Here is a 21811-nt window from a genome sequence, read left to right on the forward strand (position 1 = left end):
AGGCTATATTTTATTTTATAGCTGTATGTAACTTCTTGAAATATCTCTGCGCAGGTATCTTTTTTTAAGCACTTTCTTCAAATAGTTCTCTGTTACCCAGTTCTGTGTTACCTAGTTCTGCTTGTTTGCTAGTCCAGTGTTGCTTAGCACAGAGCTGTAAAAAGACTTGCTCAAATTTGAAATTACATAAATTTGGGTTTATGGTGCCAGGAATTATAGGATAAAGGGTTGAGCTTCCTTAGTATTTTTAGCAAGACTTTGTAGTATACATTTTTTATATATATGCACTCAGTGTACTATCTTTTAACAGTAGTCTAAAATTTTTACTGAATTAAGTAAAATATTTTGATTGGTCATGGTGTCATGTAAATTTTCAAGGGGATTTTTTTTTTCCTTACTAGACGAAAGCAGTGAAAATGATTACTCATAGGTGGTGAGTGTAGTGTTACTATTATCCCATAAAACTTCCCAAGAAAAGGACAGAAATTGCTCTGAGACAATAACTCCTTTTTTTCAGAAAATATTATTAACTTCCCTTGAAGTCAGAATAAGAATGACTCTTTCTTAGACCATGTTTCAACCACCAAACTGCCAGAAAAATACATGAAGGACAATTAAGCATAAGGAAACTTTCTCTTTCAGGAAGACGTTTAGTTGCAAATTTCTGGAAGCTGACAAATGCTAGGAAAGTATTGCTGGATGTCCATCTTATTCTTATGCTCTTCTGTAGTCATCTAATAGTAGCCACTGTGATTGAAGCTGATGAATGAGGAAGCTGGATGAGCTAGATGAAGCTGTGCTCTGATCCACTGCAGTTGATCCTGTGGTCTTGCAGTAAAACATCCATCTGTTCTTCACTAATTCCTTGTGATTCAGTAAGCTGCATCTGGTATTTCTGTTCTGTAAGACAAGGATATACATCTGACTGAAGTCATGTGTGTTGCAATGCTATATAATATATATATATATTTTATTATCCCAATGTCTTTAGAAAAAAAAAAATTCCCAAAATCTATTAATTTGAAATAGAAAATCAAAATCTGGAAAGACTAGCTGTATTTCAAGCAGTCTTGCTGCATGGTAATATATGTTAGCAAATATGATAGATAGATAGATAGATAGATAGATAGATAGATAGATAGATAGATAGATAGATAGATAATTTCTCTGCATTAGATAGATATTTCTCTGCATTATGGTAATGACATTCTGGAATAGAAATGAGTCCTAGTCCAGTGGCTGTGCTCTAGAAAACAGGTATTTTAATTTTCCAATAAGATCTGCTCCTCACTGACTGAACAGCATGCATTCTGAAGGAGGCTAAATTAAAGTTGTCAAAGCAATCAACTGAACATGAAAAATATTCTAACTTTGAAGTGTGTGTGATAAATGTATGTTTCATGATACAGTGGAGTGCTTTGACTGAGCTCTTCCTGGGTAAATAATACATCAGCAGTCAGAAATGCAAATGTGTAGAAGGGCCAGTGTGTTTCACAAAGTACAGGTCACTGCTGACAAATCATCTGTCAAGTAAAATGAATTCTTCTTGTTGACTTTGAGGTTATAGTTATTAAAGATACAGCGCTTACACAGTGGTAATGTGGAGTTATAATCAATATTGGTATAAAAATCAGAAAAGAGCTGTGAGGATGATTTTTCCTAGTCACTGAGGGTTTTTCCATTATCTTGATTAGCTGTGATCTGAGAGCTATTTTTGTGAGTTCTGAGCCACACATAAGCAATGGAATGTAACCTTTAGATCATAGAAACTAGATAGTGTTACTTAAATTCAAGCTGTCCCTGTTGATTTTGTTTTCTTTCTGTATATGCCATGAAAAAATTTATCTAAAAGCACTTTCAGAGAAATATTCAGCATCACCAAATATTATCATCCACAGTGTCATCATCATCGAAAGAGCCAGGCTGCCAACAGAAGTTTAAGATTTTTATGCAAAGGATCCATTTTTTTCAGAGTTTTATGAAAAAGATATTTTAAAATCTCTAAACCTTTGGGGCTGCCTTATAGTATAACTGAAATGTTTGAGACAAACCAGAATCCTGCATACCTTTCTTGGAACCTAGGATGCTTCTTCCATAATAAACTTTAATTGTAGTAGTCTGCTGGATGTTTGGTGTAGTTTTTCTCATACAACATCCTGTTCCTAGCTATCCTTATCTCCTCTGAGGGATACATGCATTGCAATAGTTTATTCACTAGAACACCCTGCCATGCTAACTGCTGTCACAATGTAGGCAGATAACTTTTTAATCTGCCTGAAATCATAACTATAAAAATTATATCCTATTTAGCTTTATACAAGGCTGAAAGATTTAATTTAAAATAAAAAAAAATGTTTTCAGTACTTACTCTAGCATCAATTTCTTTTCCAGCTTTGCTAAACTTACCTGCCAACTTACCTAAATGATTGATTCTTTCATATTCTCTACTCAGAAATGTTTTGGTCGCTACTACTCACTACTAAAATCCTCCACTTTTTGTTTCCTTAGCACCAGATGTGGTTAGGTTTAGCAATGTTTAACAGGTATTTATATACCAAAAAAGAATTGTTTAAAATAGTCTGTTCATAATGATTCTCCTCAGTCAAAAAACCAAAGAAAAGTCAATAAAAATTCATATTGTTAACAGTAGAAAAATAAAATTGAGAGGCCCTTAAATTACTTAGCATTTAGAGCAGATCTGCCTTACAGCAGGTTTGAAATCATGTGCCCTCTGATATCACAGATTCAGTCCATTCCAAAGCCCACAGTAAACATATTCTGAATCCCATTGGGAACAAGATGTCTTGTAGAAATTATCGTATAGCATACCAGATGGCATCTTTCTTGCAGACATCACTTCAGTGTGCTTCTTCTGTTGCCTTGGAGAAGAAAGAGCCAAGTACTGCTATCTTTGTAAGAGACTTAAGCATCAGTTTTCCCATGTAGGAATGGGTGAATCTTTTTTGGTTGTGGTATCACAGAAGGATTATCATGGAATTTTTGTGATTTGAAATCCCAGGAAAGCACAGTAGTGTGTAAGTGTGTTGAGGAGAGACCATCTCATGCAGCCTGCAGGGTGTTGTCAATGTCAGCCCCAGCTTTAGGCATAGCAAAGTGTAGGCACTGCCTGCAGCAGCACACTGGTGGGGCTGGCACTGAGTCATAGACTTTAAAAACTCAAGAGACAGCCTTTTAGTCTCAAAGCAGGAGCATCTGCTCTAGGTACCCATTGCACTAGCTCAGAAAATCTGCCCAAGCAACCCCCCTGAGGTAAAACATCTGAACTGGCTAAAGATCTGGAGATCTTAATGGGCTGCAAGTTCCCTAATCCAAACAGTCCTGGCTCTGTGCCTGCCTTGCCTTGCTATAACCTCTGGTGGAAGCGGTAGGGAAGAAAAGCCTTGTAGATAACAGGATACTTTAGCAATGAAACAATAGTCAGGGGTGAGGACTAGGCAGCAAGCTGACTGTTTCTCCTCCCTTTCTTTCCCTTTGCTGAGCAACCTTATGTTGTGTTGATGGGTTCAGGCTCGTAGTTATACTGGCAGAGGACAGAGTTGGAGAGAGTGCACAGTGGGACCAGCAGTGCTATAATCATCCAGGGCTGGAGCCATGGAGACAGTTAGACACAGTACCAACAGCTACATGAGGAAATGTGTCTGGGGAGCCACTCAGCAACTGAATTTTGCCTACACTGTTGCTAGGCATTGAGCCAAGCACTCATCACTGGCAGCATAGCTTCCATGCTGTTTATAGTAAGGTAAGGAAGAAGCAGTTCGACCATGAAACTAGTATATTGATTATTGTGTGTGCCTTTTTGTGGGCAGCAAATTTTTGGTGTTGGGGAACACAATGCAGAGACACTTGTGTCTCTGCATTTATAGGAAATAAGGAGCCAGTCATGCATAATCTCTTCAAAGGGATTATGCTTCCCTAGATCTCTTTCTGATATCAATTTTTCTGCTTACAGGGGAAAGGGGAAGACAATATCAGGAATCCTTTTAAAAGAAGTGTATTAATTCTCAGTCAACTAAGAAAAAAACAGAAAGGATTGAATTCTCATCTTATTTAAGATACCTTTGTTCTCAATTTTCCCTCTAAAGATCTTGCCCAGCCTTTTGAATTTGCCTATTTGGGGGAAGTCCCCTGTATCTCAGCTCAGCATAGCCTACCCTTCTTCATGCCTGGGCACTATTCTGAAGGGATTGTGATCTGTCTATATACAAGAAGTATTCATTCATAGTTGAGAATTTTTTTCAAAATAGGAATGATTTGCAGACTTGTGTGAACAAATGCATTTCTATCTCCATCAGACTTAGATTTCCTGTCAGTTTGGCATTCTTACTTTCTCTGAGAAGAAATTAATCCTCCATTCATTTATTTGAAGTACATTTAGCAATGAGAAAACTCCTAAAAGTTTCTTTGGCTACTGCAGATTTACCAGTGCCCGGTGAGTGTTCAGTATTCTTTTTAGAGACATAATGAGCCTTTCACACTTTGTGTAGTGAATTTATCAAGTCAGTAAGAATACCTGGAATAACAGAAGATCTTATAAGAGATCTTAAACAACTTTTCAACTTCATGAAAAATATTCGGTGCTCAACTAAAATTATTCTACGAAATTATTATGGACTTTAGTTTGCATGACATGTTTCAAAAATCCAGGTAGCAGTATCAAAGTGAAAGGTCATCCAGTTCTGGTCCAAGGACTGGTAAGATTATAGCTGAAACTCTTAAAATATTGTTAATGCTATATATTTAGAATCTGTTCTGCAACTGCTCAGGGACCTTCTGTGTGGCACTGGAAGAGACATTGTATTATAATGTGCTGGTGAGACTGTAGGTTTGGTTTTCTACGAAACAATTATCTGCCATAGTACTATCAGTTCCATATTATCCCCTTGACAAACATCTATGATTTTCTCATGCCTAGAATTACATTCCTCCTTTGAGATGGTCATTGCTTGAGATTCACAATGGATAAGAAAAACAAAATGTAATTAATTTGCTCAGTAAATGAAGCACCACTGACAGGATTCCTTCTAGAATTGTACCCTGAATCCCTGAATATACCTGTTTCCTGCCTTTTTTTACTAAGTCCTTTCATATGGTTATGAAAAACAAAAGTTTAGTAGACATTTCTTTCAGAACAAAGAAATAAAATATTCCCATCTCGAGAGAAACTGTCTCAAAGATGAAATGTAGATATAAAATACATCATGAGGTAGTTAGTTTCTTATGCAGAAAATGAATTTTCCGCTCATTTAAAATTCATAATCTTTTTTTTTCCAGTTATAGTTGATAAAATTTAAGTCCTCTCTAAAAATCATGCAAATCTTATGTCTACTTGCTATCATTCACATTTTTTGTAAGAAAGGATATAAACTTAAAATTTTATCCTTTTAATTATTCATTTGAAATGGTGACCTTTTCAATTTGAATTATTATATGTCGGCATGAAGGTTTTCTTGTGTCTTAAATTTTACAGTTGAAGAAATCATGCAGATAATCTAATTACTTTGACTAAAATTGTTGTGCCTTTTATGTCTTTTGCTGTACTACACGAGAGAAACTGTGAAATATATTCATTATTGATTCATTAAAGGGTTTTGCTATTATATAAGCAGAGATGCAGACCACTACCTATCTTACATTAAAAGGGGAAAGGGGAAGGCATAGTAAACCATGCCATGGGCTATGCTTTAAGTACTATGTTTCTTAATGCCTTGTGAAATGTAAAAATCTACAACAAATAGATATGTAAAGCATAACTGGTATGAAGATTCTATTCAGATTTAAGTGCTCTAGGTTGCTTTTGAATCTTGCTATTTTCTGCATTTGTTTTGACTGCTCTCATCATTCAAGATTGACGCTTGGATGGGTGTGTAGGAGGAAGCAGCAGCAGCAGGCTTACAGCTTGCAGACAAAAAAAAAATCTGCCTTATCTGATGGCTATTATTGAAAATGCGAGGTGTAGCCTAGGCTGGGTAATGAAGGGGAGCGAGCGAGGGGGAGCAAGAAGCATGGAGCTGCATACTGATGAGTGTAGGAGTACTTGATAAAAAGAATTCTTGCTGCTGGCAGTGCATTGCTCATTGTGGAGTATTCCAACAATCACATATAACGGAGAGCAGCTTAGCTGACAGCTTGATATGCCTTTTTTTTTTTTTCCTCTACTGTATGACGTACTGGTCTGTAGTAAAGATTAATAACCAAGAAATGTAGAGCTGCGATCAGATCTTACGTTATATACTGCCCGGAAAACTATGTTTTACTTCTGACTTTTCTGTTTGCTGAAAACATTAATCTGTCAAGCTGGCGGGCTCGTTTGATACCAACTTTTCCAGGAACACGATGTGGCAATGCCACCTCTCAGCCCAGGACTACCGCTATTATCCAGTGGATGGTTATTCGTTGCTTAAACGCCTCCCTCTTCACCCTCCTACAGGACCCCGATGCCCTGTCCAGACAGTGGGACAATGGTTGGAAAATATTGGGCTACCTCAGTATGAAAACCACTTGCTGGCTAATGGATTTGACAATGTGCAATTCATGGTAAGAAATCTTCCGTGCATAGCTGTGTATATACACTGTAGCTGCCTTTTTTGTCTGTCTCGTATGTGCTCGTAAAAACCTTAGAGCTATTCTGCATTGCACTAAGATCTGTTTAGTGCTTCACTTTCCTATGTGTAGCTGAATTAATATATAAACTGCCTTTTTATAAACTTCCAGAATATACACATTATAAAAGAGTCTAGGCTGAAATTTGGTAAAATAAAAACTGAGTGTCAATGCTCTTTCTCTCCCTCATCAATCCTCCGATTAAAGAAGAAAAATGCCCAGTTCTTTTAATCCATTGCAGAATTTTCATAGTATGAAAAAGCTGCAAACACCCCTTTCTGCAGTGCATCACATTCTTACTTTTATTTCATCATTAACTTGTAATGATATTTAAAGAACATGCAATGCCATTCTTGCCTTGAGAGGTATTTTAATAACAGAAAATTATTTAATGAAGTGTGCTCTTTCTGCAAGTAATTCTGGATGTCTCGGTTAAATATTTTTGCATCTTAAATAATCAGGCTCTGGGATTCACTTGTTGAAACTTATGCCCTAAGAGAAAAAGTAATGCATTCCTATTAATTGTTCCATTCTTTTGTTTTAACTCTAGACATTTATCAGGAATATTTGAAAGAAATGTAATTTTACTTAGGTCAGGATTTACAATATCACCATGTGGTGTAAAGTAACAGACCTGTCATGCACAAACTTTCCATTGAAATGAATATTGACAGTAAAGAGAGAAGCTTGCTTGTAAAGCTGTTATATAATCACTTTTCTACCTGCTTCAGTATTCCTCCTACTTGAGCCTCTTCCAAAATCTCAATTGCATTTCTTAAAAAGTATCAGGTCTTAAAACATTTTTCAAAATATCTTTAAAATATATTTTAGGTATCCATGTATATCTTGGAACAATTCTAACTTTTCATAACTTCTATCTGCCATATAAGAAACAGAAATGAAATGACATGACTATTATATCTGTAAAATCACCACGAGTTGTGTCCTTCCTCTTTACATTATTTTGCCAACATTATTATATGCATTTGGACTACTGATCAAAAAATTAGGAGACATATCTCTGCCATTTCCACATTACAATAGTGTAGACATTTCTTCCTGGTTTTATATGGCTACCATATAATCATTTGCTTAGATCAGTAAAAATCATTGTCATCTGCACCTTTAAATATTCTTTAAAACAAAACTGTGCTGTCTGCCCAGCAATATAGGGAAGAAGAAAAAAAAAAAAAAGTGTATCATGCTGCAGTTTCCCAAAATGTGACTACATATTCTTATATATATTGTAGAATTAGTTACATAAGTAGGTGATCATTTGGACTTAAAGAGGTTAGAAAAGGAAACTGTTCACAAGAGGCTGTAGGTGGCATAACAAATTCAGAGGGGTGCACCTACCACAGGTAAATTATGAGCACCAGAGAAGTCAGATAACTGCTCTGGAGGGCTTTTCAGTCATACCCTGGCTCTGGAGGGGCCTGAACCATGGTCTTGGGGAATTTATATGACTTTCCTGCATCTCTTTTTACTGTACTTATGTAAACATACAAATTACATACAAGATTGTGTTATGCAATATGCAAGTCAAACTTCTAACATATCAGGCAGATTAAGTTTTGTTTGCATACTTCTCTGTAAGCCAGTGTTTTCTGGTAATTTTAAGCCTTTTCTGCTATATTACAGATGAAATACATAGTTACTCTTAATATTAGCTGAGGTAGCATGCCTTGAATGGAAGATTAGACTCATAAATCCAATAAAAGAGTTGTGAAATTGTGTTGTAATTTAAAAAAATGATAATTTCAGTAGTTCTATAATTTCCAATTTATTGATTTCACCATTCATCATGCTTTTGCATATTTCAGTTTTTGTCATTACCAGAAATCGAATATTTTCCATATTTTATTGGAAATAAACCACCGATATCTTTTTATATCACTTATTTGAATACATCAGCATTATGTAAGGAAAACCTCTCTTGAAAAATTTAAACAAGTGTTTTAAAAGCTCTTTTTCATCCCAGCCAAAATTTTAAAGGGAAAATTAAACTTAGAAAGTATATAGGAAAATGACAAGAGAAACACCTACTATGCTAAGAGAAAAATTCAGATTATTCCAAACTTAGTATGTTGTATTCTTCCTTAAAATGAGAGAACAGCTTTGCCTTTATTGCAGCAGTTTACATATTAAACTGGAGTTCAAGATCTTATTAACCTAAATGTTTCAGATATGTTAGCTGCTTTACATTGAAGAAGTCTAATAGTTCAATGCAGTAAAAATCAGTTAAGACATATTTCTTATTCATTCTGTACTATATTCCTGCTTTTGTTTTTTCTGGAAGCACAGTCTGACCTGCATTTATTCATTCTGTTGCCTAAGCAACAACCATCACACTCCTATTAAGTATGATTTAGTAGTACAGGTCTTACTAGCTGTTCAGAACAGAAGAGGGAATATCACAATGTTATAATTAATGTCCATGGAATAGTGTACATCTGAGAACAAATATATCCCATATATGCTATTCTCAACAGCAAAATTCTATTAATTAAATTAGCATTTTAATAAAAAGGTGATTTTCTGATAGAAAGATTTCATGGTTAATAATTCATTAGATCATGGAAATTAACTCCTTGTGTTTAGTCTCCCTTGGGCATTAGGAAAGTTACTCACTAGACTGTGGTTAGAATTACGAAGATTTGTTTATCTTACCTGAAGTGTGTGGACTTTATATGAAGAAGCAGCTGGATTCCTATTAACTTTACAGTATAAATAATTTTCAGTACTTTATCAATATATATATTTTAAAAATGCATCGAAACATAGTATTAAAAAAATTAGTGTTTTTTCATTAAATACTTTAATTCTACTTACAGCATGTTTGCGCACATAGCAAGTGCAGCTCCTACCCACTGTTAGGGTCATGCAGGAGTGACACTTCCATAATTTTTAGTAGGCCCCCAGGCAGATTCAGTCCCAAGACTTGGTTCACATGTGCTTGAATATGTGTATGGATACGCAAGCATCATTAACTTTGATAATTTGTTGTGTACTAGGCTGCAGTGTCCTTCAGGTGTAGAAATTTTCAGTGACTTTGTGCAGATACTCTGTATTTGAAGATGCAGATGATACTGCAGTTTCTTAGCGTGAAGGCTGCTTCGCAGGGAAACCAATTCCAAAGTGCAAGAAAACAATTAAATCAGTCATAAATCACAGTATATGAATTAGATGTAAACAATAAGAAAACTTATGCACCTTTTGATGCATAGGTGCAATGGATATCCCTGGGACAAGCTATAATTTTATGCAGACTTGCAGGCCTACGTCACTTAGTATGCTGAGAAAAAAAAAAGCTGACTTGCAGAGAAACAGATGTAAATATATAAATGTGCAAGGTCACTAAAAGCTCTCATGCAGTTCTCTACAACTGTGAAACTTCATCAAAAACTCCATTCTGGATTCACAGAGATAAAAGCAGTTCAATCAAATCATTGCCCAGTGGGGACTAGTTCTGATTAAGGACTGTATATAAGGACTATCTATTTATAGGCTGTCCTAATAATTTAAAATATTCTGAAGTTTTATCGCTTATTATTGCAGTTCCATGAAGAAAATGTCTCTTAAAGAGATTGATAAAACACACTATGACAGAAACAGGGACCAGCATTCAAAGTGAGTTAACAGAAAAATATGAAGCATTTTATTATATCTTTGGCATTCTAAAATATTGTTCACTGTCAACAGTTAATATTTGCATTACACTCTAGACTTTCATAGCTGCTTTTAAAAGACAAGCATCTCTGCCACTCTGAGTACATATGTGGCTTGCATTGCCTGATGGTCTAAGTATTGCATAAGTAGTTTGGGTTTTTTTTTTTTTTTTTTAATTCTTTCTTTTCCACTCTTGGGAAACTGAGACATAGGGTCACTGTGGGGTGGAATTTAAAACTCTTATACATTTGATACAAAAGGCACTCATTCTCAAAACGCCTGCTGACATAATGTTTAACAGATCAAGTCAGTTGCTTAAATGTAGATGTCTAGTACCAATTGAAATACCATAAGGAATCCAGGAGATCTAGGCAAGGTTGACAGATATCGCTGAGAACCAGAGACAACCAGGCCCTTCATGATTATCAGGTTCAGGTGGGATATCACTGAACTCCTCAGACAACTGTAGAGTCCTGATGCTTTGGCAGCTGAAATGAATCTTAAATTATACAGAGTTTATGACATGTCTAGAAACTGAACATAGATGTCTTGAGTTTTCACTTATTTGCACATGCATTTCTTTACTTTCTAATAATTTTCTGTATTTGTATTCATCCTGTGAACTTACCTGCAAAAGTATTTACCAGGTTTCTCACTGCTAGACATGGTCCATCTTCTCAATTCCCCTTAGCTAGTGCTTTGGATGTAGTTTTGAATAAGGTTTTGGCTTTTCTTTCTCCCTTCCTCTCTGTCTTTCTTTATTTCTTTTCTTTAATTTTTTCTCTAGTTCTGGAGGTTGATAAGCTGAAGTTTTCCTGAAGACTCTCTTCTCTCAGGTGTCAGTCCTGGGAATTGCTCCTCTGGAATACACTGTAGTTCTTCTTGCCTTTAAGCTCTTTTGAGGGTCTTATACTCTCTATCAAGTATAGAGGACAGAAGCAATTTTATTTCCTTAGAGTGAAATGCACCTGAAAGAAAATCTCCATGTACATCAGCTCCAAGTCCTGTATTTGTGGAGACCACCTAGATTTTCATCAAAAATATCTAGGGCAGAGAGTGATGATTTAGGCATTAGATGAATGCTGAAAAAGAGTCTGTCAGTCTACCAACACCATTCTTAAATTAACCACTTGACTGGTGATGAAAAAAGGCCAATTTTAGACAAGGGTTCTAGTCTGTAGTGACTTTGGTGACTTCCAGAATCCAAACAAGCCAGTCAACCTCTGCAGCCTCTAGGCTGTCAGCTCTCCAGGCCCATAATGGCTACTGCTGGGACTCATTGGGATACTCATGCTTCATCTGGACCCTAGGAAGGTTTAGAGGACATTGTCTATGTGTACTTTACACAGAAATTAAGAACTATTTAAACAACCTTAAAACTGGTTGTTGATAGGCTGGTGATATACAGCAAGCCATACAGCAAGCAGAGTCCCACTGATGCTGGAATAGACTGTGGTTTAAGATTTACTACACATCTAACAAAATCTTAGAATATATTCCTGGAACCACAAGTCTCCTTGTTAGGGCCTCACTCTCATACCCAGGACTTGCTTTTAGTTTCATGGCAGATCTACAAACTTAACACTAAAAATGTGGAGCTCCTCTCAGTATCAGTGTAGCGTTGGTTTTATTGCATGAGTAAAGTGACTCTGAGATTCTGGTGTCTTCTGAGTCTTCCTCTCCTTCACCCCAGGAACCTTTGCACCTGTAGGTCTTCAAGCAGGCCACCTTTCCCCTCAGTTCAAGGAGAATGAGGCAGATTTAAAGTTCAGATATAAACAATTACATGTCTATTTACACATCAGTAGATGTTTAGGACTCAGTTCAGTTGCCCTCATATTGAAATTGACATGTCTGGGACATCTGTGTAGGCTTGGACTTTACGGTACAGGATCTATAAAATAGCAATACCTGTCTGGAGTTTCAATCAGATTCCAGGCAATGTACATTTGCAGCACCTCAGATGACTCCAAATTCATTTCTGTGGTTGACTAAGTGAAGCACCTAATCAGACATTAAAGCCAATGGAGCACAGAATGCAATTTACCTGGGTGGCTGAATGACTATTAGGGTAGTTATTTGAGGATAAATTAAAATAGATTCATCTGATCAGCTGAACCACTGTCTAAGCTCTATTGATGGTTTTGTACTAGATCTCCTAAGCTATAATGTAGACACAAAATTTATGATCATTCAGTTTGGGCTAGAATCCACACAAAGTTCACTGAAAACAAAACACAATTTTTATTAGAGCTTTTTCTCCTCTCTCAGAACATCTAGCCCTGAGGCTTCAAGGTCTTTTTCATCCTAGTAGGAATTCTTACTATGGAAACTGCAAATTAGAGCTCAGGTGGGTGCCAGAGTTGAAGATTGTGCCTGTCATCCTGCAACAGCAGCGAGTCTAACAAATAATCCCATTCCACATGCTCCTGTTAATGCTTCTGTCATGGTATTCCTCAAGCTAGTCAAGAGACAGAAGGGATTATTAATGTACTACCCAGTATTGCATGTGTAAATAGTAGCTTGCACTGTCATTCTCTCTTGAGGTGTCTGGCAAGTTGGCATCATCCTGTATGAGTGCATGCAGTTATGGAGAGGTAGTGCTTATTCCCCAGTGGGAAGGAAGTTTAGAGGAGTCTGCTTCATGTTTTTACATCTATATATGTAATGTGTGTGTGCAAAAAACACAGCACTAAAAGCTGGGGACTGATCTTGCACTAGATAAAGGACTTTATGTAAGTTTTGGCAGTAGTGATTGCTCAACAGGGAGTCAAATTTTTCATGTATTTCACTTGAATGGTTGATTAATAAGGAACACACCTCCAAACAGACTGTCGGCTTCATTAAGACATCCTGGGTATGGTGGATCCCTTGAGAGTCAGAGAGAGTATGTTTTCATCTAAACCTGTCTAAGCAATTGTATCTTGAAGGTATAATCAGGGATGGGTCCATCTGCCTGTATACTACATTCTGCTTAGTTAACCTTTAGGTTAAGGTTTTTTGGTTGTTCTGGAATATTTGGCCATCTTCAATTAAATGTTGTTCCACGCAAGGTTGTACATACCAGGCAGAAAGACAGGAGTTTGGGCTGCACTCCTGGTCAGCATTCCAGGTGCCAGAATCTTGAGTGGAATGTCTTTGCACTCACCTCTGCCATTCAGGTTAGTGACACTTGGTGTGTATTTGCTATTTTGCTAAGCTCAGTCTTAGAAGAAAGAGCTAGTCCAAAGTACACAGCAGTGTATTGGGCTCAGTCATACTCTCCCTAGGAACCAAGGGCCAAATCCAGATGTTGAAAGCCATCACCTGTTCAGTCACTACTAACAGTTACACCATTTCATGGTATATATCTGTGAATACGACGCACAAGGACTGGAATTAGTCCCATCTGTTCTAACAATATGTTAAATGTTAATGTTAAACAGCGTGTTTAAGCTAAAAGCCTGCCTAGTGCAGAGGGTGGCCTCATTTTGGTGTACAAACACTGATGAGCTGTATTTTGAGACTACATATGTGAGGAATTGGCTATTGGCGCTAAATGCAATTTTATCATAAACTAGTCACAAGTATTTCATCTGAAAGCTAGTTTGATAAAGTGGATGAAAACTCTAATAACCAGAATGAAGCATGATGTTTTAGTAACTCATAAAAAACAGGTGTAATGCCAGTAAAACGTTCTTGCTATGTATTTATTTAAGGACAAAACCTTCCAGCTGATTGCGTTGACCAAAAGGGACAATGGTAAATCTTCAAGAATTAGAAATGTTTGGGTATAGAGTGATGTGTATGATGATGTTATTGATAACTGATGAAAATTATGGAAAACTTGACAAGTTATAAACATTGTTTAAATTACAGAAAACTTAAGGATTAAGAAAGGCAAAAAAATCTAAAAGGTTTTATGCTTCAGGGAAGAAAGCTGAAGATTCACAGGACAATCAGTTTTTAGTTGTATTTACAGTTTTAAAACTAACATCCTGTATGTAATAGGAAGTTTAAACTTATTCATGGTTATTCCACACAGGAATAGTTTTTAATAAAATTAAATTTAAAAAACCCCAACAGAATGAAATTCTCAAAGCAACATAATATACAGTTGTGTGTATTTCTGGATTAGAGCAACATTGTCCAACAAGAAGCAATTAAATGGAATCTGGAACAGTAGATAAATTTCAAACAATGACAGACTTCCCTGACTAAGTTAAAGGACAGAGCAGTACAGAGTGGCTTGATTACAGATAATGGCGTGGTGGGACTCTGAAGGAGTTTTCAGGGAAAGATTAATGACTACAAAGAGATAGCTGGAAATAAACATGATTCTTGGGCATGTTATCCTTTTTGAAGGAAGACCGGGTGATGTAAGAAAAGCTCGGGTAGTTATATGAACAAGAATTAATGCTGATCAAAAAATAGAAACAATATAAAATAAAGAAAGATTGAATTGTGAAGAGCAGATAAATAATCAAAAATACAAAAAGAAATAAAGAAATAGGAGAAAAAATGCAATGTCCATAGCTGTGGGAGTAGAATGCATTCAGAGGAATTTTTATCAATATGCTATAGCTAAAAAGACTATTTTAAAAGTTACTACCACTGCTGGAATCAGATAAAATTCATTTTAGTTCTGCATTAAGAACAAAATACAATAATTAATCAAGTACAGTGTTAATGAAGACCACTGAGAAACTGGAGGAAGACAAAGAGTGAGAATAGTCATATTGCAAACAGACAAAAGAGCACTTGGTTAATTAGAATATCTGAATCATCTAGGTTAGGTGATATTTGATAAAGAATTCTAAGAAACTGAAGAGAAAATACCAAATCATTTAGCAATCATATTTGAGAACTTCTGGAGAATGAATAAATTATTAGAGGACAACTAAAATATAGATGTAGTACTAATATGTATGTCAGATCACAGGATTCTTCCTCAGGATAGATTTCCAACCTCCTGGGCTGTTTGTCTTCAACCATTCACCATACGACCTTTGCCTAAATCAAGGGGGAAATGTATGGTGGTGTTACTGGCAACAGAAAATTGCTGTCATTAGCACTAACTCAGGTGGAAGGAAAATGAGAAAGGATAGGGAATGCTGCAATGGAATGTAATGGGAAGGAAATAAAGCTAAATGAAGTAACTCAGCAGCTGGGAGCTGAACTATTTAAAGGGAACCAGTAAAGAAACAGATGTACTGTACAACACATTGTGCCCCACATCATTTTGATGAGAAATTATTTTCTGTTAGAAGCCACTAAAATTTCGACAAGGGAGACAAGCTTAATTTTGCTAGTAAAACTGCAGCTATCTTTTAGAAGCTGTTTTAGAAAATGTACCAGAATTCCCATGCAAGCAAGCCATTCCTGGTACAATTTGCCTGACTGCTTCTAAATTTCCTGGGTATCTAAATTTACTGTCCTTCAGTTCGAAAATCTTTTGTTTTCTCACACATTGGTGAATTTTTTGCCTTGTTTATGGTATCAACACCCCAGCATCTGTTTTAACCTTGGCATGACACCCATGTAGCCTTTATCACCATGCTGTCCTTTCTGTCTGTTCACACACACACTCTCACATTTGTGCATACACATATTACACAAAAAGGTAATTAATTACAATGAAATATTCCACATGCTTAGAAATAAAGAACGAGAGAGTGAGAGAACTAGGTGACCTCAGTTTACCCCTCATATTCACAAGCCTTATGATAGAGTATCACACGTTTCTTTACTAATTTTTCCCCTCAAAATTCCTTTCTCATTAAGTGTACTGAGATTTGAGTATGCATAGGCACATATTTCAAAGAACTATCAGTTAAAATACAACCTTTTGTTATTTTTCTAATGCTATGTTGCTTGAATTTTATGACCTTAGCCCAGCAGTCATTTAAAACAATAATGAGACCCCCTAAACTTCCTTCTTTTCTCATTCAGAAGTGATGTACATTTGCATAGTGTTGTAAATCTGGAACATTAGAAAAAAATACTTTTATATCTGAGCGTGCATTTGCATTTTAGAAACTGGGTTATAAAGAGTTAAAAAACATAAAATTATAGTACTTCAGGTTATAACTTTAGAGAATTGAAAATAAGTATATGCAGTTAGAAACACTTTTGTCAGAATTTTTTCAGAAGCTGAGAAATGTGCATCAGAAGTCACCTCCAAAAACTTTGCCTGTGCTTCACATGGGTCAAAGCACAAGCTCAGTTACAAGAAACTTTGCACGGGACAAAATAAAGATTCTTAAATCTGCTGAAAGTAAAGTAAAGGCCCAGTGTAGACAAAGCAAGCTGCTGTGTCTAAACTATGATTTTATTCCACATATGCATAATCGTTTGAATTAACAGAAAAATTTTGTTCACTTTAAATACAAGGTCACATGTGAAATTCACACCAGTTCTGTGGTCTTGTTCTTAGCCCAATCCAGATTGAAATATATTTTCGCAAAACAGGAAATACAAATGTTACTTTGATCCCCAAATAATTTACTTCTGTAGTCTTTAAAACTCTATATTAAACACTTCAAGCATTTTATTCACTGTGGAACATGTTCTATTCTGTATCTTTTCCATTAAACCTCAATTATTGTGCATGTGGGACAAAATCTCCATACAGCAATACACTGTGTTTACTTTAGACTGGCTACTACTGATGAAACTGAAGGCACGTGCACTTGTTGCAAATGCAGCCTTTAACTTAACTGAAATCTCATACTTCAGATGTTTATTACTCTCATCTTATGCAGTATGTTATTAAATTATTGGAAATTGAATGCTTTAATAACACTATTGATGGGAACATCAATGGGTTAAATTTGCAAGATGTACCATACCTGCTCTAGATTTGTGTTGAAAGTCTTTGATTAGGTAATAATTGTTTGAATTTTTTTTTTTCGTCCAAAGTCTAAACCTAGGTGGAAGTTTTGACATATAAATGCCAAAGTATTTGTCCAGGTGACAGAAGTGAGGGGTTAAGTTACTGTAAATAGAAGTGAATAAACATTAAAAACTAGAACACCATTAATAAAAATACACTAGGTAAATACTTATCAAATTACCTTCCAATATAAATCTCAAATGGCATTTTTGTCTGAATGCCTACTTAGCAGCCAAAAATCAGCAAAGAGTGGCCCCTCTGTGTACTATGCCACTTTGCAGTCACAAAGAAGGGAAAAAGCCTATATGTTATTCACTGCTATCTTCCAGCCTACACTAAGAAAAACTGTTATTTGTTGCTGCTGATTACAGCTCGCTCTTCAATCTCTGAAATTATTGATAGCTTCTGTTCTTCAGAACTGTTCAGAACTATTTCCCAGCTTTTTCACTTTTTGAGGTTTGTTCTCTCCAAACAGCTCCCCTTTTAATCAGATAGAAAGGCCACTTCTTGAAGTAAGTTAAGATGGTGTTTAAAAAGAAATAGCAGTTCTTAGCTGCTATGCTGCATCAGGATAAAAGATTGCACAACTGAGTTGGTTTTTAGCCTTGATCCATTTTTAAATATAGTATGAATATTATAGCCCTGTTAGCTTCTCTGAACTCCCTAGGCATTCCTCTTGTTGCCAGAAAGGAATTACAAATTGACAAAGCAAGTTATTTTTTTGTTTTCCATCTCCCTTGGAATTTGGAAGTTTGTCTGTTCTGTCCATGAGCTTTTTATTTCCTGACATTCTGATTTTAAAGTACTTTTTTTATTACCTATAGAAATAGTAGATCCTCACTTTCTGTTCAGAAAAATAACTTTATGTAGCAAGAGTGGAATATTATACCAAAGAACCAACATACCAACAAATCTATGACTCTCAGTACTATCGAGCTTTTTTGTCAGAAAATTCTGCTCTCGCTGCTTGTATGGTTGATTTCCCTCTATCTCCTAACTCTGCTTCAAATATATGTTTATTTAAAAAGCATTCTGATTTCCCTCATTCTTCAAAAGAAGAAATGGAGACTCAGGGGAAAAGAGAATAAAGAAAAAACTTGCTAGGACATGCAGATGCAGCCTGGTCCATGGAGAATACATAGGACAATATATCTAAGGGTCTTCTCTGGGGTCAGCTTTTGATTTGAATTATGAATTTGGAGAAAATGCCTCTCTATTCCCCTATCTGGCTGAGGGAAATTACATAACTTTGCTGGCCTACATATAGGAAAACAAGAGAGGATCCTGGGATAGAAATATCTGTGTATTTTGAGCTGTCTTGTGGATAATTATCTGCTTGTGTCTAACTTTTGACATCCAGATTTCTGAGTTCCTTTAGTTGGGAAGAACACTTTCTCAGGAAGGAGTTGGAGGTAGCCAGATTACCTGAGGAATCTCACTCAGTACCTCAGTTCAGTTCTGAATTAAGTCAGTGGCAAGGGTTGGACTTAAGCTCAAAATAGTGCAGAATAGCGAAACAAGCCTTTAATAGTTAATATAATTATTATTTTTTAAAATTAATCAGGAACATTTTTCTGTGTATGAGCTTCCTAAATGTAATTTATCATTATTTTAAAATTTAAGTCATGCATTTTATTCCGTAAACCAAACTCATGGCAGAATCAGTTCTTAATATTCCTCTTGTCTCCCCTTGAGCTGCCTGGGTGCCACTCTTCCTTTCTGTTTATTTCGGAGGTTTTCTACATCTGACCCTTTCCCCCAAAATTCATTTGGTTTCTGAGATCTCTTTCTCCTCACCATTCCTGCAGGCTGTACTCTTCTTGTGTTACCCATGTCCTCCTTTTCTCCATTTCCTCTTTCCTAAGTAGAAATTACCATATTTCTTTTCTTTGGTCTCGAAATCAAAGGAGGGAGGGAGCAAGGGAGGAAGAGAAGACTGGAAGAAGAGGAAAAAAGGAGGGGGAAAACAAAGAGGGGGACAGGAGATGTTTGCTTCACATCCATGTTCTTTTGCTGACCTAAAACATTTTTACCTGATTTTGAAAAGCAGGGGGACATTAACTGAATGGTTGTCACAATGATGCTCTTGTCACTCGCACCTCAAACCCAACAGAGCTGGTGCTGAGTGAAAACTGACTTCCTTGTCTGGGCTTAGGATGAGTTCTTGCAGAGAGTTAGCCATGCTTTCCAGCATGCTTTGTAGTTCTATGTCATTCAGATCTTTCCATTTTCCAGGATATCTCAGGCTTCTTATTTACCTGGACAGCTAGCTACAAATTGTGACAAATTTGTCTGATAGAGCTGTTGCACTCAAAATCCTTTAATACACATGGCGAAGGGAAGGAGCAGATTTTGATTTGCTGAAGTATGAGTGCTCACAGCTAAAACTGAATATAACTACAGTTGTCCCTTGAATACTTATGTAGATAGATACTAAGTACTTAGTGAAATGGAAGAAAGCAATCTCTGCATTTATGCATTGAGAACTAATATAGTGTATTTTTTTTTAAATTCTAGCCCGTATTTTTTCTACTTTTATTCTTTATCTGTATAATGGGTATTAAATTGTCACCTTGCTTTGATGGAGTCTTATAAAATACATTAAATCATTGTTTGGAGCTGTCTAATATTAATTCAATGAATGTCTAAAAAAAGTCTGAAGAAAGTGAGTCATTCTTACTGTTGAGGTCTTCAATGGGAAGCTATATATAAGACATGGACCCACACAGAGAATGATAAAGGCTAAAAGAAGAAATATCAGCTGCCTTATTTTCCAAGTACAACCCATCCTCTTGTACTGAATTCTTGGATTATTCAGAAATATAATTATAGTGTGTGTTTGGTGCCATGTGGGATATGTAACCTGGGGCGAAGGGTAGTTAGCCAATGTTGAACAATCTGCAGTCTGGTATTTTGTAGCTTCATGACATTCCTATAATGTGTAGTGGGGATTAGGAACTCCTGTTTTGTCTCTTTTATTCATTGAAGTGACTGTTCCTTTTAGGAAGGTGTACTGCAATCTAGAAATTATATCAAGTGAAGTCACAGTGTCCCACAATCTTTTCTCACTGGTTTGGGAGCATACTGTTGTATTGTGCAGTTTGATGATAGCACTGGTTGGCTTGGACCAAATACCACAGGTGTGAGGGACAAGGGAAACTCACAAGTGTTCGCCAAACAGGAGCAGTTTTTTTACTACAAAGAAAATTAAATTAGAAAAATCCAGCTCATGGAGCAATGTGTAAAGTGTCAGTAAATCACTTGTCTTGAGTTAGGAAAGGAGGAGGCCCCAGAGGATCCCTAGTTATTTGTCAAATGCAGTATCCTTGTATAGAAAGGGATTGGTGGAAACACTCATCACAACAGCATCAGGAAGAGGGGTGCCAGAAAAGGTGGACTGGCTTGCCTGAAGGTTTCCTTGTGACTGAGGGAAAGAGGTACTTGAGTGCCAGATTAATGGACTTTGGCAGTAGATATCCCAACACCTTGAAAATCATCTGGATAGCAACGTTGCAGAATCCTTCCATAGTGTTTTGCAGCTGAATTAGTCCGTGTACAGTTAACGTTATCCTAAGAGTATATCAAGCTGTCCCCTCATTAGTTTTGAACACATTTATTCAGATTTTTAAGAAAATGCAGTGCGTCATGAGAAGCATCAGCCCCTTGGTCAAAAAGCAGAAGTTCACCTTTATTGAAAATATTCTTGAAGACAAATACTGTTTGCTAGTCAGGATGGAGAGTTCAGAGGGCTATGTCAAGGTGCTAGGACTATGTGTATGAAACCAACATGTGGCTTTAGGTTTCACAGCCAGTAATTGCTTCAGCTGAACACAAGTTGTGTAGTTCATTTCTCTGAAAAAGCTTCTTCAGATGAGTGAATTTTTTTTCCTTATATTCACTGGTAATAAGATCTTATGTCAGCAATTAGATATGCAACTGATTTATGAGCTGGTGTAAAAATGACATTTTGTGTGAGTATTTGTAGCTTCTAACTACTCAGGTATCAGTAGAAAATGCAGAACTGTTGCCGTCTAATTACTGCTTTTGTGTTATATCTGAGATAAACAATAGAAGAACATTTGCAAAAGAGTGAAAAGGTGTAAAAAAAGCAGAGAATGTGTACAGAAAGAAAGGTCACAATATTAGAACTGTTTCTTAAAATATGTGGGCTGGGAATAAGTTGCACAGGAAAAAAGAAGCAGACATGAAGGAAAAAAGCGGACAGAAAATAGGCAACTTGCTATCTGGCTTACACAACCAGAAATCTGATTTTGCATTTGTTTATTTTTTGGATGTGCATGTTTATTTTTAGGTTTTGGAATTATGAATGTTGTCATTCAATGGCAAGATACTTAAAATTTGTGGGCAAGCTATGTTGAAGCCTGTGGTATTTATTGTTTTATATGAAATCCAGTCAACAGCTACAAAGTGGTAGCCACTTTTTTTTAATACGTTCTGGGTGACAGTTGCTGCATTATCCATGATGCAGCTAGACCATGCTACATGAAATGATACTGTGTAATATTAGAAATATGTTGTGAGGAATTGAAAAATAAATACCAAGAAATGTAGTGAATCACTCTAGAGTGCACTTCTTACATATCAGTGAATACCCAGTTGTTTTCCAAAATTGAGCCTTTTCTGTTT

The 21811-nt window shown here is 36.2% G+C and overlaps 1 protein-coding gene across 2 annotated transcripts in view; it reads left to right on the forward strand.

The window, feature by feature from the left end:
* ANKS1B (ankyrin repeat and sterile alpha motif domain containing 1B) overlaps positions 1-21811 on the forward strand; it is a 411850-nt gene that overhangs the window by 215202 nt on the left and 174837 nt on the right. For both annotated transcript variants that reach the window (XM_059846720.1, XM_059846716.1), the window contains one exon: positions 6449-6555. In XM_059846720.1, coding sequence (XP_059702703.1) covers positions 6449-6555 — 107 coding nt within the window. The remainder of the gene's footprint in view (positions 1-6448; positions 6556-21811) is intronic.

Source organism: Haemorhous mexicanus, chromosome 5, assembly GCF_027477595.1.
Source record: "Haemorhous mexicanus isolate bHaeMex1 chromosome 5, bHaeMex1.pri, whole genome shotgun sequence".
NCBI lineage: Eukaryota > Metazoa > Chordata > Aves > Passeriformes > Fringillidae > Haemorhous > Haemorhous mexicanus.